Source organism: Protopterus annectens, chromosome 13.part0, assembly GCF_019279795.1.
Source record: "Protopterus annectens isolate FY-2018-M chromosome 13.part0, PAN1.0, whole genome shotgun sequence".
NCBI classification, from domain to species: Eukaryota; Metazoa; Chordata; order Ceratodontiformes; family Protopteridae; genus Protopterus; species Protopterus annectens.
Genome location: NC_056747.1, coordinates 968287003 through 968314190, shown reverse-complemented (window position 1 = coordinate 968314190; position 27188 = coordinate 968287003). Strand labels below are relative to the sequence as shown.

The window sequence follows — 27188 nt, the reverse complement described above, 5'->3', positions numbered from 1 at the left end:
GCTGATGATTTACTGTTGACACACACTAGCAACACCATGACAAATCTCTAACTCAAGTTATAATCAGTTTTACCTCCCTTTGTAACTGGGCATACAGAGACAAACAATAAACCCAAATAAATCTAGTGTTATGCTATTTACCACATTGCATAAATTAGACAATCCAACAACCTTTACATTAAAAAGATAATGGGAACAACGCAATCCCAAATCATTCCTTAACCTTCACACTGCACACTCATAGGATTGTTCAAAACTCCATTAACACTGTTTTATAAAAGTATTAACTTGGTTAAAATTCTGTTATAAAAATTCCCCATCTTCTCTTAGCATGTACCAATTCTGCAATAACAAGAAATATTCTCATTCTCCGGCTTTGTTGCTGCCTCACAGCAACAGGCTCTCTGGTTTGATTCTTGGCTGGGGTGCCTTCTGTGAGGAGTCTGCATGTCCACCCTGTCATCATGTGGGTATCCTCCGGGTGCTTCGGTTTCCCATCAGATCCCAAAGACATGCTGTAGGTGGATTGGACACACTCAATTGGTCCTAAGTGTGAGTGTGTGCATGTCTGTGCTTTTTGTGGAAGGTTGGGCGCCGGGCTGGCAAAGAGACACCATAAAACTCCACTGCCAATTGTTCTGCAGACCACTCTTCCGCTGTGGCGACCCCTAAATGGGATAAGCCAAAAGGAGATTATGACGATTCTCATTCTCCAGCTTTGAATATAGCTTCCACAACTTTTCATGCACTCTGGCTACAAAACACTAAAACTAAAGGCAGCTGAAAGTAAAATATGTTGATCTGTACTCCTGCATGATGCAAGAACTTACCACTGTGACCCTCTGAAGGGTTATAATCAGCTGCCAATACACAGAAGAGCTGCTGTCTTATGGCAAACAATGTTATTCAAAATAATTAAACTGGGATATTGTTCATCCTTAAACACTAAACTATCCATTAAAACAACAAATCGACTCAGTTGATGCAGTCAAGAGGATGTTATTACCTTAGTCAGACCTCACTTTAAAACAGCTTTAGGTGAAAGACCCCTTTCCAGGCTGTATTCTAACTACATGGATTAATTCTCATATAGAATAAGGGAACAACAAACTATATTAAATAGTCACCTTCTCAGTGAAGCTGCTTGGTATTCCTAGTATGCAGATTTCCCACTGTATTATCTGTTGATTTTGCTTACTTTGAATTTTTCAGTCCAGCCATTATAATACTTTTATTTTTGCCTGCATCCATTTCAGTTATTTTAATGGTCTTGTTCACATTCTGTATGTGTCTACTCTAGGTACAATCTGAATTACAACATTCTGTACTAACTACTGTTTTAGAACTCGGATCCTGACTGAGATAGGTCAACTGACCAGCCCACTTATGTGACCATCATTATTATAAACCTGCATTTTCAAGTTTTTACATGGGGTTATGTATCACATCAACTATCAACACCTCTCAGTTGTTTTTTAAACAAGAAACATCTTTATTATATCACCTATGACACAGGCAATCATACAGTTATATAAATGAAAACAAACCATATTGACACCATTTTAGCTATAACACTAGCATCACTTTTAATCTATCCAGTCATTGTCAGTCAATCATTATTTAGCTCATTCATATCCTGCCTTCTTTTAACCCTCGTTCCTCCTCTGCATGTACCGTTCCCACAATTCCCATTTTTTTTCAATGTAATTTTCTCCTACCCTTTCCTAAAGATCCTGATTCCAGTTGTTTTATCTATGTTACTCTATTCACTACTTCTACTACAGTTGTTTTCTACTTTGATTTCCATTTTCTAATAATTGCTTTTTTGGCAGCCACCATAATTAGACTCAGCAACTATCACCACCTCTCCTGATTCAGAACTACTTTCCTACCTTATTTGACTGTCATGCCTGAATGTTGCAAATCTTCTCTCATAGGTTCATAGGTTCATACTAGGCTATCTGCCATAGGGCATTTATAAGCCTAGCCAGAGTGTGTTTGGCTTTCGCCACCCATTTTAAATTAATTTTGCTATGCTCTTTTTCGAGGTTTGTATACTGTGCCTCTGTCTAACAGTGACACAGAAGTGATACCCGGGGTAAAACTACGATCTCCCATCCACTCATCAAGATTCCTCTTGAAGAGAGTCAATGAGGGACTCTGCCTAACCTGGACTGGGATTTTATTCCAGAGTGAAGGGAGCCTCTGGGTTATGAATCTGTCCCTGCAGCATGTCCTATTTATTTCAGTGCTGAGGTTCAAGTCTATCGAGCGCTTAGCTCGATGGGATTTGGATTTTCTGGGGTGCAGCATGTCCATTAATTCCGGGTTGGACATGGCTTTATACGTCAGGCACAGATCGCCTCTGAGCAGGTGGTATGCCACTGAGTAGAGCTGGAGTTTCTTTAACTGGGCAGCATATGTCATTTGTTTGAGCCCTTTGATCCTCTTGGTGAGGTACTTTTGGGGTCTTTCCAGTTGCTGCAGGTGTCTGGTAAGGTACATCCCAAAAGGGGCATTGTACTCAATTATGGGCCTGATGAGGGATGAGTAAAGAGGCACAATGACCCCCCCCCCGATCTAGATGTGAATCCCTTCATGATTAGGTGGGCTATATAAAATGTTTTTCTAACCACTTTGGCCACGTGGTTGTCAAATGAGAGATTGTTATCAACTTGGGTCCCCAGGTCCCTAATTACTTCTTCTGTACTTAATGGATTACCACCTATGTGGTAATTTGTGGACACTTTGTTTTTGCCAAAGGGGATGACTATACACTTTTTGGCGTTTAGCTTGAGGCCATGGCTCTGGCACCAGTTGTCTGTTTCTATGAGGCCCTTTTGGAGGATGCTTGTGTTGGCTGGAGAGTCGATTATGGCACTCAGTTTGCAGTCATCTGCGAACTTGGTCAGCCACAGTCCTTCCGTGTTGGCCTGTACCTCCGAGAAGTATATACCGAACAAGAGAGGTTCCAGGACTGAGCCTTGTGGGATGCCACTTGTAACTGGTTTGGAGTCTGACATAGCTCCAGCAATTCTAACCATGTGGGTTCTGTCCTTGAGCCAGTTTGCAACCCATCTAGTGACATAGGGGTTTATATTTAAGCTGGTGAGCTTATCTATAATGCCCGAGTGGGGTATTGTATTGAAGGCTTTCGTGAGGTCCAGGTAGGCTGTGTGGACCACCTTCCCCTCGTCAATGGCCTTGGTGACTGTTTCAAAGAAATCAACCAGGTTTAAGAGGCAGGATCTGCCCTTAACAAAGCCGAACTGGGTAGGATCCAGTGTCTGTAGGTCCCCAATATCTTCATTTATGAGGTCCATGATGATACTTTTCATAGCTTTGCAGACCAAGCTAGTCAGGCTTATGGGGTGATAGTTTCCAGGATCTGTTGAGGCACCACCTTTGTGGAGAGGGACCACTGTTGCTGTATGCCACTCTTTGGGTACATATCCTGTAGTAAGGCTGAGATTGAACAGTAGTTTTATGTTTGGGTTTAGCTCTTCTTGGAGTTCATGTAGGACGCAACCCGGGACACCGTCTGGTCCCATTGATGCTGTGTTTTCTGCTTTGGAGAGGGCTGCTCTTACCTGAGCATCTGAGATATCAGGGGGGCAGCACTCTGCTGGGATAGATATTTGCCCTTTTGGTGGGGAGGGGAGAAGTTTGCGCTGAACCTGTCAGCTAGGATGTTGGCAATGTCTGTGGGTTTGGTGTATTTTTTGTCATTTTGGACTAATTCTGAGCATATCTGGGAATTCCCACCCAGGTTCCTAACATAACTAAAGAAAGCCTTGTGATTATCCTTAGTGTCCTGTGCAATTTTTCTCTCAAAGCTGGCCTTAGACGATTTTATGAGTGCCCGTAGTTTTTTGCTAATACTGATCAGAGATGCCTTCCCTTTTTGGGATTTTGCTCTATCATGTAGTAGCTTCCTCCTTCTATTGTATAGTTTGTTTATGGCTGGGGTCCACCAGACAGGACGTCTGCCTTTGGAGGATTGGGTCTTGGTTTTATTTGGGATTGCATGATCCATGCATTCCTGAAGGTGTTCATAGAATGCGTTTATAAAGGATTCTGCGGTCTGGGCCGTATTTTCCACAGGCCCGGGAGATTTGAAGGATTCCACCTCATTTTTGAGGAGTGTGAAATTTGCTTTAGAAGTTTTTCACTGTGGTTTTCTGGGCAGGGGCTGGGGTCGGGATGTGAATATCCAGTGAGATTAGTTTATGGTCTGATCTTACCAGTGAGGGATACACTTCTGGTCTGGAGCATAGAGTCCCCATGTTGGTGATGATCAGGTTCAGTATGTTTTGCCCTCTTGTGGGAGTGGTAACAAGTTGTTCCATAGCATTTGAGTTTATAAATTCTAGGAACCTTTGGGCTAGGGTGTTGGTGCTAGAGTAATGTTCCCAGTCTATGTTTGAGTAGTTGAAGTCGCCCAATATAATGGTATTTGGAGAGACCTTCATATTTTCCAGTGTTCTCAGGAAGGCCGAGTGGGGTTCCTGGGTTTGGGAGGGTGGTCTGTAGCAGGCTATAAACTGGAAGGCAGTTTTACCCACTGTTAGTTGCACATGGATAATCTTTGATGCTTCGTGCTGTGCCACCAACCTGGAGGTGTGGGTATCTTTGACGAATATTGATACTCCCTCTCCTTTTGTGGTTCGGTCCAAGTTTTGGGGCCGAAAAGCATGGTATGAGGTATAACCTGGTATTGCTGGGGTGCTCTCGGGAACCTTGAATCAGGTTTCTGTTACTGCACAGATATCGATGTTCTCCATGTTAAGGAGAGTTTTGAGTGCATGCATTTTGAGGTTTAGACTTCTGGCATTGAGTAGCATTACTCTTAGTTTCTTATCCCTTGTGATACCTATGGAGGTGGGTTTGTCATTTGAGCCTTGCCTAAAAAAGGCACTATGGGGGTAGCAAGAGCCTTTGCCAATATCCGAAAGCCGAGGGGTGACAGGTGCAAGCTGTCCCTAGTGAAGCATCATGGCTTGTCGAGCATGTCATCCCAAGCTGACAGGCATTGGATCCCCTTTGAATGACACCAGTACTTAAGCCAATTGTTGAAATTTATCATCTTGTCTTCATATTGTGGCATCATTCTTGGTGAGGGTAAGATGCTACTCAAGGTCAGGGTCATACCAGCCTGGGCAACATGCTCAGAGAGCTCCTCTATCTCTTTTCATGTAGTCCAGGGAGGTACGTCTCAGGTCATTCACACCAGCATGGACAATGACTGAGTCATATTTGTACTTGCCTTGGAGTGACCTGAGTGCTTGTGTTATGTGGCAGATCCTAGCGCCCGACAGGCAGCTCACCGTGACCTTCTCCTTGTTCAGCCTGGTGAGTCAGTGTGCCTGACGATAGAGTCACCTATTACAAGTGTATCAGGTGTGTTGTCTAGCCTTAAGGGCTGTGACTGTTCGGCACACTGGCTTTGTGAGCTATGTGTTGCACGTGTTTTGTTTTGGGGTAGCGGTTGCTTGCCTGTCTGCTTTGGAGGTCTCTGCTGCTTAGGCAGATGTTTATTTAGAGCCTCTGAGTATGTTTTTGTGTGTTTATGTGTTTGGTTTGCTGTCGTGGTAGGTCTATGTGAGACTGGAATTGTAGTGAGTGTGGTTTCCTTCTCCTCCTGACTGGTTACGCCAGTCCTGAGTTGAGAGAGCTTAGCCTCCAGTTTGGCTATATGGTTGCATCTCTCACATGTGTTGGAATTTGTTGGGAGGAGGAGAGGGTTGTCTGTGTACATGAGGCAGTTGTGACATTGCCTCAAGATTCCCAGATTCACCAGCTGGACTGAAGAGGAGATTGACAACTGACCTTTGGACATGCTAGAATAGTATTGGGAATTCCTTTATAATTGAAAAAAAGGGCCAATGGGGAACAAGGTACTCAAGGGAAGTTTGTGAGGGTGTAGTGCTTTTAATTTTTTTGTGCTGACTTAGTGAGCAAGTGCCAGGTAACTTAAATGCAATGTGTTACAGGTAACTTAAATGAAAAACTTAACTTAAACGCAGTCCATCCACCTCTTGGCTGGATGTCATCTCCTCTTACCTTCTTATCTCTCCAAAATGTTTAATCATCTTCTGTTTTCCTGCAGATGTGACAGAACCACTGTAACCTGTTCTCCTTGACTTTCTTTGCAATTGGGGTAACTGACTTCTGCTCTAATGTCCTCATGTTGTCATCTATCCTACAGTGTGCATTCTAACAACATCTTAGTCACTTCATTTCTATCAAGTAATACTTCTTCAGGTGCTCTGTCTTCACTGCCAAGGTTTCTGCACCATACGGAAGCTCTGGTCACACCAGCTTCTTTGGCATTCGTCTGTGAAATACAAGCCCTGGCACATTGTGCCCATTGGCTGCAGCATCTATTGGGTCTGACTTCTTCATCTAGACTGTCTGTCTCCTCAGTCACACCACACTCTAAGTTGTTAACCTATTCTACTATTTTTCTTTCTACCTTAGTTTTCATCTTCTGGTTTCTCCCATTTGCTGCCGTGATCATTGTTTTGATGGTACTCACTTTCATTCCATGGGCCTTCAGTTGTGCAATCCAGTCCCTCAGCATTTACTAAAGGTCCCATTCAGAGTTTGCTTGCAGTGCCACACTTAACTGGTTATAAATTCAGGGATATTCCAAGGCCACTGAGCCTCATGACCATTCACACCTTGGCAGTGAGTCAAGCTGTTGTGGGTCAAGTCTAAGATTACCGACATCACAGTTTAGGAGGTCAGTTGTGATACATTCCATAGCCTTGCAGGTTTGACTTGTAAGACTGAGAGGTTTGTAAGTATTGTGTCAGTTGTAAGGCAGTTTTTATGGAGGGCATCACAATCAGGGACAAAGCTAATAGCGAAATGTAGGTTAAACCATTTGAAGAACGTGTCAACAAGGGCATGTTTAACACTGTTATGCAGCCAAGTATACTGTCAGGCCCCATGGTGGAATTATTTTAGCACTTTCAGTAAATGATCTTTAGAGATAATTAGATGAGTAAAGGGCACAGATATTTTGGGGCTTTTAATAGAAGTATTGAGGTTGAAGTTTGCAAATATCCTTACAAATAAATTTAGTGCTATGTCTATTGGGTCAAAATAGGCAGTATCATTATGTGCTAGTTCTAAGGACTGTAGGGCACTGTTTTTTCAGTTTTCTAATATAGCTAAAAAATAGCTAAAGAAATAATGTTTTTGATATTATTCTTAGAAAAAGTAGTTGTAGATCTACTAAATAATTTAAAGAATTTCTTTCTTTTTTTGTATAGCTTATTTATGATGGTGGACCACTGGGGTGATTTCATTTTGAATTTCTTATGATCCTTGGTTTTGGGAGGGACTGTTAGCTCTATGCGTTTTTCTAAATGGGCACAGAATTCCTTAACAAAGCTTGCTACTGTATCAAGGTCAGGGAAGGTACAATCAAAAGTGAATTTTGGTAGTTCTATACAGAGTCTGTTGAAGCTGGCATGTTTATAGTCCTTAAACTCAGTAGGGTTTGCTGGGAGTTTAAAGGAGAAGGTTGCAAGTATATGGTCAAACTTTCCTTTTAAAGGAGATATAAAGTAATAGTGTAAGAGGCACCATATTTGTAAAAATCATGTCAAGAATGCTTTCTCCTCTAGTAAATTTAATTACCAACTGCTGAAGGGAATTGATGTTTATTAAGACAATGACTTCTTGGATATATCCTCATTAGAGGTATAGATGTCCCATTTTATTAAAGGGCAAGTAAAGTCATCCCAAATAATGGGATTTCTGCTAAAACAGAGATCATTTAAAACTCAGAGAAATCTTAGTGTTGTCAGAGGACAAAGAATGTGTTCTGTAACAAGTTAGATTAGTTGATAATTAAATATGGATACTCTACCTCAGCTGTCATTAGGTCTGAAGGCATGAAAAGTGCAAAACCCTGGAACAGAGGGAGTACTCTGTTTACATTAAAGCCATAACTATACAAATACAGATATTTTCCAAATGCACAAGTCCCTTAAGATCACACAATTTATTGTTTAAGGTGGCTCAGCTCAGGGCCAAAAGTCTAATGTGATCCATTTCAGGACTGCTACATTAGTTATGTTGGAATGTCCATCAACTGGACTCTGCCTAAAAAAGGTACTGGCATGTGAAAGCCAGAAAATGAGAGCTGCAGGCCATCCTTAGAGAAGCAGCCTGGACTATTGATCATCTTGGGCCATGCTGATGCAAACTGGATATGCCTGGAATGACTCCAGCTGTTTAACAAATTACTATAGCCAACTATCTTTTCTTTGTATCCAGACATCATTCAAGGTGAAAGAAGAATTCCAGTCTGGACTAGTGTCTTACCTGCATTTGTAACATGTGGAAAAGTCTGATACGCCTTTCTGCATATGCCCCAAAATTTTCTGTCTCAAGTAAAATTCACTCCCACATGTAGCACTACCATGTCGTTTTCATATTTATGAAGAGTTAAGGTCCATAGGAATCATGTAATGTTAGAGATCCTGGTGCCTGAAAGACAACTCACTGTAGTCTTCTCTGTGTCAAGTCTTGTGAGTGGCAACATTCCCATATCACTAAAACATTTCTGTTGGCTGCCAAATAGCAATAAATATACATAACACAATCAGGTGATTCAGAATGAAGTCTAACACAATGTCAGACTAAAACTAACAGTCAGTTCTAAGGATTATTTTGCCTTTGTCACAGATTAAATATTCCTTGTTCTCATAAAATATCAGCTACTCAGTTAACAGCCCCTCTGACATGAAAGCATCATGGACTGGTAAAGACAATGGTTAAAACAGCAATCCCATAATAAATAAATAAATAAATAAATAAATAAATAAATAAATAAATGACATTTATATCCCATGCAAGGAAAGGAACGCCTGAGATGCAGTAGCAGCTTGAATTATTTCTGGACTACCTAATACGCAGTTTGTGAAGTTGGTGAAAATAAATCAGGCTCACCCTCCCAGATATTTTAAGCCAACTTGCAAGTAAATCAGTCTTTAAAGAGACAAGAATATATGAAGGCTATGAAAGGACAGTTATCCATGGCCAGATGGTGATGCTGGCCATGACCCATGATCTAGTGTTGTGATTCTCAGATGGTAAGGCCAACTTCTCCAAGAAGGCTTGCACCTGTTTCAAGATATACCCAAGCAAGTCTAAAATGCTGTGTACTTAGAATGATAACTGTTTTGTATTTTTTTATGCTGGATCACACTAAATGTAGAAGGATAGTAACTGAGGAATGTAGTAAATTTTTAACTCTTTCACACCAATGGAGCTCAGGAAGCTTGCACTGTAACGTCCAATGGGAGAAGCCTATGTTTTTTAACAGAATCAAATTATGTCCTCATATTTCATACAAATGTTAATATCTCTGGAACCATAGGGATTATGAAAGAAGTATAAATGGCAAACTCTTCAGCACAAACTATTTTATACTGGTAGTATTCTTTAAGTTACATATCTTAAACTGAATTTTATAAGTCACAGTAAACACAGTAATTATTACATTTGCAATATCTTGTAAACAACTTACAATATCTCAGCAACCATTCAAGTTACCCACATATTGTCAGCAGCATTTTATTTATATAGCTGAGAGCTTTCATACGAGGCTAAGGAGTTCTGTCTGTATTACTGGTTGTTGAGATATTTAGAAAAATGTGAAAATTATACATATATAAATTAATATCATAAAAACAACAGTTAAAATTGCTTTACCTGCACTAGACAGAGGTCAAATATTAATGCAGTTGAGTTTGCCATTGTGTAAGCTTTAAGATGAAATATTTTAAAGCCTTGTACATAGCATGTTTTGAAATTATTGATGCAAATATAAACAAGCAATATTTGACACCTAGAGATGTCAGAAGGAATTAATTGCAGATGCACCTGGAGGCATCACTCGGATGTAATGAGTTAACATACTAAGCCAAATCTTCATTACTTCAAGTGAGAGTACACATCATGGTAGTTATATAATCACTTCTGTACAGGACATCATACAGTTTTTTTATATCATTCAGTTTTTTTTTATTTTTTTTACACAAAGGACCAAAGAACTGAACTTTTTTTTTTTATCTCCTCTTGCAAGCTTCACAAATGACCAATATATGCGGCAGGCATGCTTCTGTTGTTCTTTTTGACCTTAATATTCCCTGCACTATTTATCAGCACAGGGACTTCTTCATCAGGAGGTTGGAAAGGGAAGTGGCTTGGAGTGGGGGACCCAGTAGCATTACATATACTGCTCTGCATGCTGAAAGATAATTTTGTATGCCCTAAATGGGCAGAGCTACTAACATCATATGTGCCACTGCCTTTGGTATCTGTTAGCTCCAGCCCCACTTCTATGCTGTGAGTTTATGGCCCTAGCCACTGTGCCCAGCTCCTCCTGTGCCTGAGCTGCTAATCAAACTCAGGCCATCAAGGAGGCAGTTAGGGTTACAAGCCTCTGTGCCACAGAGCCAGGGCCCAAAGTACTTTTCTGATATCAGTGGGAGGATCAACAACCTTTCTGTGACTTGAGGGAAGTTCGCTGACAGCAGTCTGATAACCTTGAGCTAAAATGGTTGCTCCTTATGTGGCAGTTGCTACTCTGGCTCCCGGTGTGCATTTTGTATTTTTTGTTGACTTACCATCCTTTTGGGAGTCTGTTTGTTGGTCAGGTTTGCTGTTGTTTGCAGCAGAGGTGTTTTCGAGCTTAGGCTGTGGATTTGCTGTGTTTTTGCTGATTATGGCTGTTTTTGATCTTTGGGATGACCAGAATCATTCTGGGCCTATAGCAGATTCGCCAAAGGTGGAAGGCAGAAACCTGACTTGGTCTGCTAGTTTGGATGTCGGAGGGATTGGTCTGGGACTTGAGGTGATGCGGCTGTTGAAGATGAAGCTGGCGATGGTTTGGACTTTGGTGATGGTGAGAATCGCTGTGGTTGCTTGGTTGCTTGATTGTATTGGTCATTGTGATCATTTGGGCCTTTGAATGGTGGTAGTTAGATTTGGGTTCTGTTCATTCGGGGACTTGTCTAGGACTTGGGACATTAGTGTTGCTGAAATGGAGCTAGCGATGGTGTGGATGGCGAGGATTGTTGTTGTCGCTGTGATGGTTAGAGTATGCTTAATGTAGATGTGGTGCCTTCGAATGGCTTGTTACTGTTGTGTTGTTGTTATGCATGTGTACTGCTTTATGTGTTTAGGTTTGCACACGAGGTTAGGGAAACACAATTTCATTCAGCTGTGCACTGTTGCTGTATGGTTTGAATGACAATAATGTTTACTTTGACTTTGGTTTAGTGGATTGCTCCAAGTGTTGCAGCATTGCCATATGCCACTCTATCAATCAGGCATCCTTGAATTTCTCAAGTGAACTGTACTGTGCAGTTTCCAAAATATATTCTCTCTTTCTCTTTAAGCCAGAATTAATTCCTCCACCCATCAGGTGTCACTGTCACATATGTCCCCTTCTCTCACCATCCTTCCTTCTCAACTCCCCCAGCTCCTCCTCTTCCCAAACAAAGTGGTGTATCTACATCATAACCCTTGTTATTCTCTTTTTCATTGTATATATATATATATATATATATATATATATCAAAATAAGTCAAAGCTTTTATCCCATCTACTCCTTCCATTTCACAAGTTTATAGCTTTATATCCCACATATTTTACTTACCAACTACCTAGTCTTCCCACTTCGGCAAGGTCAGCAGATATGTACACAGTTTGACAAATGCACTCTTACTTGTGCTATGTATATTTGGAAGACAACTTTGTTTTCTTAACTTATTTCCAGGGACACTGAATTTCCACTTTTTTTAGGAAAATACCAGTAAATCCTGAATTTTGGCTATGTGAATATTGAAAAAGATGGAGTTTTCTTGGAATTTGGCATTTTAAACCACAAAACTAATTCACTAAAACCTGCATTTTTCTTATATTTACTACTGCCAGCTTGGTTTATTGAGAATTATGTACCTAGAATCTGTTATAATTTTGCAAATTCATAGATTCACAAAAAACTTGAAATTAAATCATTGTAATGACTGGAAAGTACACAATCATCTGTATAATACTTAAATTTCATCACATGAAAAACTTTCCTTTTTAGGAAATCATAAGTCAGTGTTGCTGGTTATTTCTGCTCCTTGAGCCTCCTGGCCTTCAAACACCTTCCATCTGGTACCACATTCCTTCACATTAACACCCAGAGTACTGAGGTGTGAGCCAGATGGTGGACCACCCATCATCTAGGCAGCCATGAATGATAGATGCTTTTTACAAAGCGTGCATGCTAATCCACATGGCAGCCTGAAATTTATGTGCATCATCTACCTTTAAGTCCTCATTATTTTCTTCATGAATTTTCCAGTAAACTTAACAGCATGCTTTCAAGTGTGTTTTTCCACTCTCTACTGCCACTACTGTCTTTTCTAACATCTCTACTGACCCACTTGCTCCTTTCTTGTGAAGGGTTAGAACGTGCCATGTCCCTTCCAACATGTGGGTTCTCAGTCTCTAGAAAAAAGATTGGCCTTAGCAGTACCTCCTGATGAGGTCAACACCTTCTGAAGGGCATCAACTGGAAGCAGAATATCATATGTTAAGGGAAGAGAATATTAACCAGGGCAGAGCATGTAATGATCCACGTGTCACTACATATGGAAGCCACTCTGGCCCATCTAATTCTGAATACTTGGCAGCCAACCTGGTGCCTCCTTACTACCTACCAGTCTGCACTGTAGAATGTTTAGTCATCACTCTCTCATCTCTCCAGTACGGCTGAGCCAGGGAACGCTACTCACTTCCACCCTTAGGATTCGCTAGTACCCCAGATGCTAGCTAAACGTAGGCCATCTGTCTCACAGTCAGGGCTGTATCCCCTGCTCCATGGAGATGGGCATGCTTTTGTGTTTACAATAAACAAATATATAACTTATGTTCCATTGTTTAATTATTGAAGTGTTTTATTCATTGATTTCTATGCAGCAGTGCTGTGATCAGCTGAGTTAATGCTAACAGATAAATCACGAACACATTGTTGTTAACTCTATATCAAGGAATTACTGTTCATCTAATGTTACTGTTGCTGATAAAGCTGTCTGACTAGTGCCGAAACCTTTTTTTCCTCTTACCATAGTAGAAGAATATCTATTTTGGTTTTGTACTGTGTGTGTTGGTCTATCTGTGAAAGTACCTGCTGCTACTGTAACTATGTGGCTATCGGACGTTGCCATTTGGGCATACAGGTGAAGGTTATAACACGGAGTACTATGCTCTAAAACTACAACTTAAGGAGGAATGGTACACAGATAGATGTATTGAAAGATGAATAAGCTTACAAGAAACAAAAATCATGCTCAGACAGTAATTTACATGTCTTAACTGGCATCTTCCTTTATCACTCACCACTATGACTCACAAGCTATTATTAATGCATTAGTGCATTATTAAAAATTCAAGAGTTCCTCAATCTTTTGTGGAGAAAATAAATGTAGAGCCCCCTAGCATATATCTTGTGGAGGAGATACATAACAGGGAGGCCTTGCTATTTCTGGTTAAACCCAGGAGACGGTTTATGGTATAGAGAAGGATATTTCACCAACTATAATAGAAAGCACACACACACACACACACACACACACACACACACACACACACACACACACACACACACACACTATACTAGAAATCACACACACACACACACACACACACACACACACACACACACACACACACACACACAAACACACGTACAGTATATCTGCCCTCTACCAGACTAGAGGTGATTGCTGTGAGATGCAAGGCTATGATGATTGTATACGCCAGAACATCACATCCAGCTACCTGAGTTGTTGTCTGCCGATGCTGCAGGATGCCGTAGTATAAATTATTGTTGGCTTTACATCTCCTTTCCTTAGTGACTAATCTCTAGTCTCTAGATTGACTTCACCATCAGACATGGTTGATACAAACTGCTTCAGTATGTCAATCACAAATACAGCTGACAAGCAACTATGCCTGCCTAATGACCACGAATGGTGACTAAGTGCCAGAAGGAAAAAACTCTCTTGATACTAATGGTCAAGTATATAGTGGACAAGGATGGAACTCAGTGGATTACAACTGATTTGGACCTCACTGATTGTGGATTTCATAGAAAACCACTGCTGGTGTGGTTTCCATTGCAGTGTCTGCAATGATTCACAGTTTCTTGCATTTTTCACTTTTCTCCACAGTTCTGTAACTATGGATTTAGTTTTTATATATAAGGAAGGGGAGGGTATGGGGGTGAAGTTTTCTATGTGAAGAGGTGCAGGTTAGCAAGACAGTTTTTTACTATGTTTTATATCAATCAACTGTGCTTGTCTTGTAGTTTCATCCACACACATCCTGATGAATCATGTCAGACTCAGTCATTAAACTGCAGGATCGCAACTTCTGAGTGGTTTCTAGAGAGTTACAGTATCTATAACAGTAGGTATATAAGTGAAATATCTGCACTGAATTCCTCTAAGACTAGTGAATATATAATACAAAGCCACCAAGCAACAATCAACACAATCCATGAAAGCACCATGGCAGACTCCTGTCAATATTTTTCTATATTTATTACCATATTAGCATGATGATATGTAAACGTGTATTATATGAAGATGTAGCAGCAAAGATTCTCTGTCATTATTGAAAGTAATGCATAGCAATTTGTGAAATCAGACTCTGATGATCAGTGACACAGAAACTTTGTTTTCTTCAAATACAAACAGAAACAATATCATACAGGATCTGAGGGTGCTAAGTTGGATTGAAATGTTGTGTGGTATAGTTTCCAAACAGTGATTCAAGATGATCTAGATAGATTTTGGAAGAAAGGGGAGTACAGATAAAAGAAATGAGTAGAAAAAGATGGGTCATGTGTTTTCTTTTCTGAGCTGTAAGTAATAAAGAGGAATATATTATGCCGTTAAAGGCCGCTGTTACAGCTGAACTCATTTAGTGGGAAGTAACTCTGAAGGGTAACAGCAACGAAAAAATGTAAACCATAATGATAGATCTGGAATCCTCACACATCACCTGATTGAGAAACTCTAGATGAAGGAAGAGGAAGCACTGCTATTTCTATACTCTCTGTCCATTAGGTAAAAGATTAGTGCTAAAAGTGGGGCGGCCATGGTGGTGCAGCAGTTAGAGTTGCCGCCTCACAGCAAGAGGTTCTCTGGTTCGATTCTCAGACAGGGTGCCTTCTCTGCAGAGTCTGCATGTCTTCCCTGTGGTCGCGTGTGTTTCCTCCGGCTGCTCCAGTTTCCTCCCACATCCCAAAGACATGCAGTAGGTGGATTGGACACTTTAAATTGGCCCTAGGTGTGAGTGTGTGCATGTGTGTGCCTTCTGTGGAAGGTTGGGCGCCGGGCTGGCAACTCGACACCGTAAAACTCCATTGCCAATCATGAGTGGACAGATGATCCACTATGGCGATCCCTAATCGGGAAAAGCCGAAAGAAGAAGAAGAATTAGTGCTAGAAGTGGCTAATGAACTGCTTTCAGTGTTCCATAGTTTGATTCCCCTCAGCTTCCATTTGCTTACTTTGTGACTTTGAGCACAATTCTATCCAGACAGCGTTCCTTTGCTGAGCATGACACAAGTTCCATGTGGATCAGTGTTCTAGTCTTGTAAACAAGCACAAATAACTAACTAACTATTTTTTTTCTGCAATAACCTAAGAGTAGTGGAGTAGGATAACACATTTAGTGCAGAGTATCCTACTCTGAGCCACACTAAAATTGTAACAACTCCTGGCTATAACTTCTCTACCCTGCTTCTTCCCTAAAGTTTCTAGGAAACTGAAAAATTCTTACAACTGCTGTGCAGTGCCAATATATGCATTAAAGATCATGAACAAGGCCTGTAGGAAATTCATCCTTGCTGACTGAGAAGCATGCACGCCTAGCTTTTTTCATCGGGTCACAGGTCAGAACTAGGCCGGAGGTCTAAACAACTGTATGCATACTAGCCATGCATCATAGGAAGTATTCATGAAAAGTTTACCTCCTTTCTTGATAAAAGCCATACTACTATTTTTTATAGTAAATTTATGTGATCCCATCCAGTTAAAGACTTAACTTCAATGAGGCCTAGGTGTTACACCAGTTAGCAGGCAATACAAGTTTATTCCACAGGTCAGAAATCCTTTGGGTAATGGACCAATCACTTCAATAAGTCCTGTTTATGTTACACTGCAAACCAATAGGTTTCGCATGAGTATTGCAAACATTACCAGTGTTTCTGAGATGGAGAAGATTTAATAAAACAGAATTTTTCATAGCCCTAAATGCAAAACAAGTGATCCCCACATAGGAGTTTGTATCAGATAGAAAAAAATGAAACACTGTTTTGCTCTATTTGCGTGGCACATGTACAGATGACGGAAAAATGAATTAAAAAATAAAACTATTTTATCTCCTTCTTTCCTCACTGGATACATATTTAATTCTAGGCACATGTCTCGGTCAGTGCCTTATTTATGTGGTATCCTTTGGTCTACGCTGTAAATAGAGCAGAGTACAGCAGATGTTCAAGGCACCAAGATTCACCAGAATTATCAAGAGAGTTACAAAATGAAATTTCTTATGATTCATTTTAATTAAAGACTGATTCCCCTGTTTGATTTATTAACTGCAATACTGAGCTGTAGTTTTAGGGTTACATCAGAAATTGTGACCATTAAACATTATAGTAATTTTGTTCATAATGGAAACAGCAGCACTTGAATTACTGAAAAGAGCAGTAAGGAAACCAAATGGTTGCAAATCAAGAGCATTTGCAACAAGCCCTGCAAAACTGAAATTCAATACTGCTCAAAGATACATAATTTGTTCACAAATCACCCCCCCCCGTGAGTTACTTCTCAGGAGTAATATGAGCATGCTGTGAAGCATGCCATTGCAAACTCAAAAAAATGCGTGAGATATGTGCATGAACAAGTTTAACAATATCTACATTTAACTGATTTTTGATGACGATAGAAACAAGACAGACAGACATGCAGAGGACAAAGAATAGAGTTTCAAATGTCATCAGATTCCTGCATGATCTATTTGACCTTGAGTCTCAGGGAAGGCAAGTAATAGATGATGACCACGGAAAGCTGAGATGAACTGATAAATTGATCATACAGTTTGTGGTCAGTTTGTGGAGTTGGTTGTAAACAGCTCAGCATTAATGGCAGAGACAAAAAGCAGAAAGGCACTAGAGCAGAGGGCACTATGCCTATGTTACATGCAGCTCATCTCAGTGTGTACATGGATGTTAGGAGTGCGGGCGGAAAAGGTGCTTTTCAGACTAATCACAAGGTACTTGTCAGGGTGAAATAAGGGCATAACCCATAATGCTATTAATATCAGAAGGGCTCATTTTGGTATAAATACAAAATAAACGTATGCATACATACTGATTTACTAAACTAACAACACACCTGCATTTCCTTCAAGTCACTCAAACAACAATGTTCACAAGGGTCATCAGCCAGGAGTGTTTGGCAGTGGTTGAACTTCTGAAGCTCCAAAAGTGATGCACATTTCTCTTGTGGGATGTCCTCTTTAACCATCCAATATATGGTCGACATTACAGCAATTTTGAAAGGTTTACTCTCTGCTTTAATGACACATTTTGCCTGTGGAATGTTTTCAGATGGTTGCTCTTCAGAAGGTTGTCCTTTATTGACCATCAAAGCCTGTTTGTGAGCTCCTGATGCCACATGGCGTAGAAGTGCATGGCGTTGGAAGTTATCAGTGCCAAGAGAAAAAGCACTGTCCGCTTTCCCATGCTTGTTCCTAACTAGTGCTTGACGACATTCCCTGCAAAACATTAGCTTTTTGTCATAATCAAACTCCAACCATGTAAATTCACTTTTCCAGTGTTCATTGAAGTAACGTTTGCATTTTTTGTTTGAATTTGAGGCTTCACCAGCTGGTCTTTTCCCAGGAGGCACCATATTGTTGAAAATGATATACTATAGGTGAAATCAGAATGTTTCCTTGTTGGTGTAGTACCTTTATTTTAGTAGGACTGTCATTTACGACTTCAGAGTTGGACTGGGAATGGAAAAATAAGTGGAAAGGGATTAGGGGTGTGAACATATTTGCTTGTTTGCTAAAAGTTTACTTTTCTTTTACTAGTTTTTAAAAGCAGGAGTCCAAGCAAAACATGAATATATTTGAAGAAAACCTTCAAATATACATCCACTGCTATATAAGAGAGTCATTTTATTCACCACAAGTCAATATCTTGCAAATATCTTTTGAATACAGTCATTGCAAGTTATTACTGTCTATAAGCCAGTATATCAGATGCCAGTTTCACATGCCTGAAATTATGACTATTCGTATGTTTTCAAAAAAGGGCTACAGAAAACTGCATGCCATCACGACTTGTTTGCATAACTGTACACAGTCTTTAATAGCCTTAAGGGAACTCACATGCAAAATGCTTCCTTGATTTTTTAATATGCAACACAATTTTGTAAAACCATTGAGCATACATAGAATAATATTCTGCAGATTACAAATAAGGTTAAGTACTTACTAAAAGGTTTTTGATTCATCTACACACTAATTCAGAGAGACTGTTTAACAGTTAAACTGATTTTGGAATTCTAAGCACAGGACAGAATAGTATTTTCAATGTTCCTCAAAGTTTGGATGCATATTATACTTTAAAATTCTGTACACTATATCCAAGTACATTAGGCTGATGATGTTACTTAAAGAAGTACAATAATGTTAAATGGCAACATTTTTAAAATTACAAATGATCTGGATATAATATAATTAGCATTAAATATATTTTAGGTTCATAGGTGGTTACTGGCTATAGATCCTAAGGTCTTTATAAGCCTAGCCGTGTGCCCAATACAATACTAGAGAAACCCAATATAAAGGATCTTGCTTAAACTCGAGATCTTAGCAATGACTGCCCATATCTAAGGGGGTCATAGGTGAAATCCCTGGCAGGAACTTATAGTTTCTCATCCAGTCATCCAGGCTACGCTTAAACAGGGTCATAGAGGGGCTTTGTTTGATGTGAATTGGTAACCTATTCCAGAGGAGTAGCAACCTTTGAGAGACATATCTGTCTCTCCAGTACGCCCTATTTATGTCACAGGCCAAGTTAAGGTCCCTGGAGCAGATGATCTTGTCCCATTTCACTTGCAGATGTGCAGCATTTCCATTAGGTTTGGATCCAAGATTGCACTGTAGACCTGGCACAAGTCTCCTCTAAGTAGCCTGTATGCTACTGAGTACAGTGACAGTGACTTCAGTCTGTCAATGTATGACATGTGCTGGTGACCCTGAATTTTCTTGGTTAGACATTTCTTATTATGTGTGCAGTAGCTGCAATGTTTATTTTGAAGTTTCTCATAATGATTAAGAAGGCCTGCAGTCAATTCCACAATGCCTGAATAAAAGCTAATAAACAATATCATCTCAGCAGTTACACCAATGGACATTCATCCAAAGAAGTGCAAAGTAACAGAGAGAGAATGAGAATCTGTTTATTTGGTATATCAAGTGTTCTGTTTCTTCAAGATTGTGCAACTTCAGAGTTATGAAGTCAGTATAGTTAAACTTTGGGATGCAGGGTGGCAAACAGTCCCCACTATATCCAGGGCCATTTTTACAATATCAGATGTTTTGCTTATATTTATTTGTGAGGAATTACTTTAATGAAATTATCACATATATGGTTCCACTTCCTTAAATCAGCCCTACACCAATTAGTGGCATTTCTACCAGATTATTATTGTCATCTGATGGAGCTAGCCATTTCAGGATTGAAATAATCATTGGCTACTTTTATTAAACTAAACTGTGATTTTTTCACTAACTTTATAAACATATGTACAGGTTTCTGTCAGTTTTACAAGACAAACCCTTATAGCATGATCCTAAGTTCATTAGCATTAACATGTATAGCTAGAAACAGCATTGTAATATGCCATACCAAAATAAGAGAAAGTGCATTTTAAAAATATTTTAATGGAAACACTGTTCATTGGTTAAGAAATGTTTCTTGATTCTGTTGTAAGAGATGCTGTATGTTAGTTTGTAAATTATTTTTACCTCAAAACAATTTTTATATCAAATCCACAGATCTCATTAGATTACCTCATGCATGAATTAATTTAATATTTTGTCCCAACCAGGAGAAAAAAAAATGACCAGATGGCAGCTATTATATTATGCAACTAGTATCTGCTATCAGTTATAGCAATCTATCCCTTTAAAGCAGAGAAAATTTTCCTTCCACTGAATTGACTTTTTAACATACTACAGTTACATCCCACCTGCTTTTGGTAGGCATTTATTATACATTGTACTAAACAGATGTGCATTGCATCAAAATAATTACTACCCTGCAGCTATGTCATAGATGTGGAATGTTTAAACAGTCATTTAATTCAGGTCATTATACCACTAGAAGATAAAGTTCTTGCGGTAAAATTCTGCAGTAAGGTAATTAGACAGTGTAACTGTGCAGCAGAACTTTACTAACAATATTTTACTACATTTAAGTCTATGTATATATGTACATCTACATGCCATTTATGTAAATAATATGTACTTATAATTGCAATCCATGTATACATTTTCTGATTATGGCTTTTTTTATTGAATGTCACTTCACTAAATCACAAATCATGGTAACAAATTTACATGAACACAATTCATTGAAAGCTCATGTAGCAGAATTGTGTATCGTAGCAAACCAAACTTCATTACAGCAAACGTACCTTGAAAAGCTTCCCTGCACTCTACCCTCCCATTATTTAAATATCCTAACTCCATATTCTCACAACCACAGAGAAAAGAACAAAAACGCAAACAGTGAATCACTGCTGGCACACAAATACAGACTGTAACAACAGTGATTGTTTATAGACTTATACAGTGTTCTATGAATTGCGAATCACTGAAATGAGTTTTAAGTGAACTTTGATCACTGATTTGTCATTCAAAAAAATGACATTCAGTAAAATGCACTGCCACTTCATACAGAAGCATAGCTGGCTCAACCAGCACCTTGTGCCAGTACCACAAACTGGTGCCCCACCTCCTCAGCTCAGAGCAAAACAAAAAAAAAGACCTGCAAAACTCTTCCTTTAACTGCCACATCAACAAGGTGGCCAGACACACTTCATGCCCCCTCCCTCCTGCCCCAGCCAATCAGGTCCCATTTTTGTGCCCTGCTCCTACATGCCTTCCTCTGATTTAAAAAAAAGTACAAACTTTACTGTATAAACAGTTTTGAGAGTTTATACCCTGCACAGAGCACTACAGAGCTCAGGTTTTAATGAAAAAAAAAGAAACAAATATTTCAAATCTTCCCTCTTTTAAACAGTAGCAAACTACTTGCTATAGATGTATGAAAAGTTGCCCGCTACATTCTACCCGAATTACTGTACTGACCATGTGTTCTATATTGCACATACCATTTGTCCCACGATGTGGCCAAAAAGGATGCTTGGACCAGTTCCCTTACCTGGCTATCAGCTGAATATAAAATAAAATAATTAACTACTACTTTGATGCTTTAAACAAATAATTACTAGCTAACACTGCTGTTTTAAATAATCACACTTAGTATCTCTCTTGCTCCCTCTGTACATTTAACTATCTTAAACTGCGCTATTAGTCTAGCACCATTTCTTTCTCTCTCTGCCTTTAACAACAAATTTGGCATTAAAGGTGCTATCAAGGTAAACACATTTGAAATACTGTGAAATTCAAACTTTTATAAACACATTCTGTTAATCATACTTGAACAGTTAATACAGTCTGTATAATTTCACTTGTATCCATAAATATTCTAAAGATGGTCAGCTGTATGGCATACAGGGCTACAACAGTTATGCAAATGACTGTTACTGATGCTGGAGGAGGTGACTGGTGGTGAGAAAAAATTAAGAGCCCGAGTCCAGTCACCTCTCCTGGGGAAGAGGGATAGGGTGTGAGTAGGCACACAGCATGCGAGAATCTACAGATGGCATTTATTCCTTGGCATGGAGATGTCTGTGGGCTTGCATCCCTCAACAAAGAGAGTGACAGACCCATGCTGCACTGACTGCATGCACTCTAGGAACTCCCCCTAGGCATACATTCCTGGAGAAATGTCATTGATTAAAGCAAAAATCTCAATCCACCCATGTGGATGACAGCAGTACTCAGTCTGCACCTTGCTCCCATGGGAATGAATGGGCATAAAACTCTCATCTCACAGGGGAACTAACAGTCTGATAGGGCATCTAGGAGGAAGAGTTCATGATCAAAAGGAGAACTGGAGCAAAAACATTTATATATCTGTATCTAGCTATCTCTGTCTATCGATATGTAGCTGTATCTACATCTTTTTATACATATATTTAGACATACACACACACACACACACACACACACACACACACACACACACACACACACACACACACACACACACACACACACACACACACACAAACACACCACACAGGTCTACTTCTAAATTTCGAAGTTTCAAAACTTCCAATTTCTTATGGTTGAGGCCATGAGATCGAAGTTTTGAAACTTTGAACTGTGTAAATGGAGATTGTTGTACAGAGTGGAATGGTATATTTACCATTTCCTCACTGTAGTGTGATCTCAGAGTTGGTATATTTAAGTATCAGGGGGTGTGGGGGGGGGGTGCAAAAAATATTTTTTTTTGTTTTTTTTGTTATGTTTTTATTTACATTTCAAAGTTTCAAAACTTCCGTGTTATGGTCTCGACCATAAGAAATTTGAAGTTTTAAAACTCTGAAATTTAGAAGTAGACCCCCTCCATACAAAACTATCTCTACCTATATCTACATTTACATCTACATCTATATCTATATATATAGTCCCAAAACTGAATTCCAAAAATATCATTAGATGAGAAAAGAGCAGATGTGGCAGAATTCGGAGTCTCTGTATGAAGGACTCCACCTGTCAACTTCTAGTGACCACATCTGAATTTTTACCACTTTTAAAGTTGTATGAAGTCTGTAACTGTTCTTTTTCAGTAAAAATGCAACAAAGATATAACATGAGAAAAAGCTATGTAAAACTCAAAATTGTTCTCTTCAAGAATGAATCAGCTATGTAATACTGGAATATAAATATTTTTAAACATATACACATATTGGGGCAGTACAGTGGTGCAGTGAATAGTGTTGTCACCTCACAGCAAGAGGTTCTCTGGTTCAACTCTCAGCTGGGGTGCCTTCTGCATGCAGTCTGCATGTCCTCCCTGTGTTTCTGAGGTTTTCCTCTGAGAGCTCTGGTTTCCTCCGACATTTCAAAGACATGCAGTAGGGGGAGTGGATACCCAAAATTGGCCATAAGTTTTATCTGTAGAATAACTGCTGTCAGGGCTAGCTATCTGGAGGTATAAACATTGGCTCTAGAAGATTGTCACTGTTGAATTGACACCCCGACCCCATGTACAAAAAATGGGAAAAAGAGGTTGCGGATGGATAAACACATATTGCTACTTGTCAAAAGCTGAATTACATTATTTGGCATTTTTACTTTGTTTAGATCTAAGCAGCTGTATTTTGAAAAAAGATTTAAAAATATTTACCCTGCAGGAAAGTTGAGTCAGAACTTCTTGTAATTTCCTCTCTGCTGGGATTGACAATTAGATTTGAAAATTTAGCGTACAGGAAAGCTGAGGTATGACTATTGTACTTTACTGCTTCCAGGCTTGTTTATAGTCCATCATGTTTTTCATCCAAAGAGCAAAAGGTATATACATGGACAGCACTGGAAAAAGAATGCAGCCTGCTTTTTCCAGAATCACCAAGTGCGAGCATTTGTATTTTACCTGGCCCATGTGTATATAACTGAATGGTTATAGAAAATCAGTGGTACTTAAAATGTAGTATGCTCTAGTTAGTGGTGGCAGCAGGATCATTAAGTCAAAGTTAGTGCTTTTCTATTGCCACCTAATTAAAATATTTTGTTTTATTAGTTTCTGTGCAAGCATATCATTATCTGTATTGTATATACACACGTTTTAACTCTACTGCTTGATTACTATTAAGTAAAATTATTAACCTATAAGAGCTTGTGTTTGGCTGTTTATGCACTAGGTCATAAGGACATTGGTGAAGCATTCGCTACTGGCATCTACCTTTTGAATAATGACTGTTTTAGCCACAGCTGCTAAATTACTGTATTTTAGTTATAAATCTCAGTTACTGTTGACAAAATCACACTGGAAGGCATGGATTTGACAGTAAGATGGGTGATATGATTTTCATATGCCAGTGATTACAACTGTACTGAGGAGTTGTTCAGTGTAAAGCTGTTTTGGGTGTGGCAGGTGTTGCTCTTAATCTAAGGCAGTAATGTGCATCTGACATATGACATTAAGGCCAACCTCTCTCACATATTACCTTGTGGTCAGCATTGTGGCTCATGAGATCACAGTCCCTGACCATCATATGGTACAAACTGTGAGACCATATCCCCTCTCCACCTCATATTACTCTGTGCCAAATATGAATATGACAACATATATATCTATTATTGTTTTTGGAACTGAAAATATATTTTGGACAGTAGCCAGAAGGTGAGCAGTCCATCAATCATACCAATTTCAAAAATATTGTTTGCCAAGTGCTAATCGATCTTTCCATGTTGAATACAAAACACAATTTTAACACAACTAATTGGATACTCTTACACTGTTTATTTATAGGTTCATAAGTTCATAGGTTGGTATTAGGCTATCGGCCCTAGGGCCTTTACAAGCCTAGCCATAACAATTCCCTGGATATTTCTTCCCGCAATATTTACTTCCCTGGACCCCTGTCTAGCATGGTGACTGATGTGATCCCCAGGGTGAATTTCCTATCTCCCATCCAATCGTCAAAGTTCTTTTTGAAGAGCGCTAAGGAGGCATTCTGCTTGACATATATGAGCAGTCTATTCCAAAGTATGGGGAGTCTCTGGGTCAGAAACCTATCCCTCCAGCATGTTTTGTTCATTGTGATGACAAGGTTTAGATCCCTGGAGAGTGTGGCTCTGAGGGATTGGGATTTCATTAAGTGAGGCATGTCCAACAGCTCAGGGTTTGACATGGCCTTATATGTTAATCAGAGATTGCCTCTGAGTAGACGATATGTCACAGAGTATAGCTGGTGTGTTTTTAGATGGTCACTATAGGGCATCTGCTCTAGGCCTGTGATTCTTTTAGTGAGGTATGTCTGTGGCCTTTCCAGCTGTTGCAGATGTCTTGTGAGGTACATACCAAATGGGGTGTTGTGCTCTATAATGGGTCTAATGAGGGATGAGTACAGTGGGACAATGACCTCCTTTTTTCTGGATGAAAATCCCTTAGTGATGAGGTGCCCCACATAGAAGGATTTTCTGACTGTTGTGGCAATGTGGTTATCGAAGGTGAGACCACTGTCCACCTGTGTCCCTAAGTCTCTCATCACTTTTGGTGTTTAGTGTATTGCCACCTATGTGGTATTTCATGGGTACATGGTTTTTCCCAAAGGGGATAATTATACATTTCTTGGCATTAAGCTTGAGCCCATGGCTCTGGCACTAAGCATCTGTTTCTGTAAGGCCCTTTTGTAGAATACCCACATCATTTGGGGATTCAGTAATGGCTCCCAGTTTGCAGTCATCTGCAAACTTTGTTAGTCAGAGTCCCTTAGTGTTGGCCTGTACTTCAGAGAAGTAGATGCCAAACAAGAGCGGCCCCAGGACTGAACCCTGAGGTACTCCACTTGTCACATGTCTGGAGCTGGATTTGGAGTCAGCCGCTTTTACTGTCTGGGTTCTGTCAGTAAGCCAGTTCGCAACCCATTGAGTGACATAGGGATTTATACCCAGCTTAGTAAGTTTATCTATGATTCCAGAGTGGGGGATGGTGTCGAAGGCCTTGGCGAGGTCCAGATAGGCTGTGTGGACCAACTTACCCTCGTCCACAGCTCTGGAGACTGATTCGAAGAAGTCAATCAGGTTCAGGAGACAAGATTGGCCCTTCACGAACCCAAACTGGGTGGGGTCCAGTGTTTGAAGGTTGCCAATGTCTTTGTTTATAAGTTCCATGATAATGTGTTCCATGCCTTTGCAGATCAGACTCGTCAGACTGATGGGACGGTAGTTCCCGGGATCCAAGGTGGATCTCCCTTGTGGAGTAGGATAACTGTAGCTGTGTGCCACTCAGTGGGCATGAAGCCTGAGGTGAGGCTATGATTTAACATGACACTTAGGTGAGGTGCCAGTTCATTTTGTAGCTCATGTAGTACACAGCCCGGGATGTCATCTGGTCCCATGGATGCTGTATTCTCAGCTTTGGAGAGTGTGGTTTCTACCTGTATGGCCATGATTACTGGAATATGGCAATCTTTTGGTATTGAGATGGGCCCTTTAGGGGGTGAGAGGGGGGGGTGAAGTTTGCACTAAATTGATCTGCCAGGATATTGGCAATATCCTTGGGATCAGTATATTTAATGCCATTCTATTGTAGCTCAGAGCATATCTGAGCATTGCCATTTAGATTCTTGGCATAACTATAGAATGCCTTGTGGTTGTCTTTGGAATTTTTGGCAATTTTTATTTTCGTAACTAGCTTTGGAGGATTTTATGAGGGATCTCAGCTTCTTACTGAGGTTGGTAAGGGAGTTTTTTGCATCCTGGGATTTTCCTTTTTTCTGCAACAGTTTCTTTCTTCTGTTGTATAGTTTGTTTATGGCAGGGGACCATCAGATTGTCTTCCTTTTTTTTGGAGGAGAGCGTCTTGGTTCTATTTGGGATGGCACGATTCATACATGAGTGGATGTGCTCGTACAGTGCCTTAGTGTAGGATTCAGCATTTATTTACTTATCTTTGTTAACTGGGAAACTGAATTAGTCAAAAGACTATTTCAGCCATGGCTCAGCGTGAGAGGTAGCAACAACTTCTCAAAACAATATTTCTAAATAGATTACTTTCTGAGTTACATTTCAAACCAACATTTATATTCAGATTACATTATGTTATTCGCGCAAACAGTGCATTCTGCTCTGATACTAATAATAATACAGTTCAATAACTACTGCAGTTGTGTTCCTACATGAATGTTACTTACATAAATAATTTACAAGGACGTTAGCACAATGTA

The 27188-nt window shown here is 39.8% G+C and overlaps 2 protein-coding genes across 3 annotated transcripts in view; both read right to left on the bottom strand.

The window, feature by feature from the left end:
- The window catches only part of ZNF385C (zinc finger protein 385C), a 1443898-nt gene that overhangs the window by 412700 nt on the left and 1004010 nt on the right, over positions 1–27188 (bottom strand). The window lies entirely within an intron of this gene.
- The window catches only part of CCHR13.PART0H17orf113 (chromosome chr13.part0 C17orf113 homolog), a 63944-nt gene that overhangs the window by 27182 nt on the left and 9574 nt on the right, over positions 1–27188 (bottom strand). For both annotated transcript variants that reach the window (XM_044054733.1, XM_044054732.1), the window contains exon 2: positions 17484–18102. In XM_044054733.1, the coding sequence (XP_043910668.1) occupies positions 17484–18002 (519 nt within the window). In that variant the 5' untranslated portion in view covers positions 18003–18102. The remainder of the gene's footprint in view (positions 1–17483; positions 18103–27188) is intronic.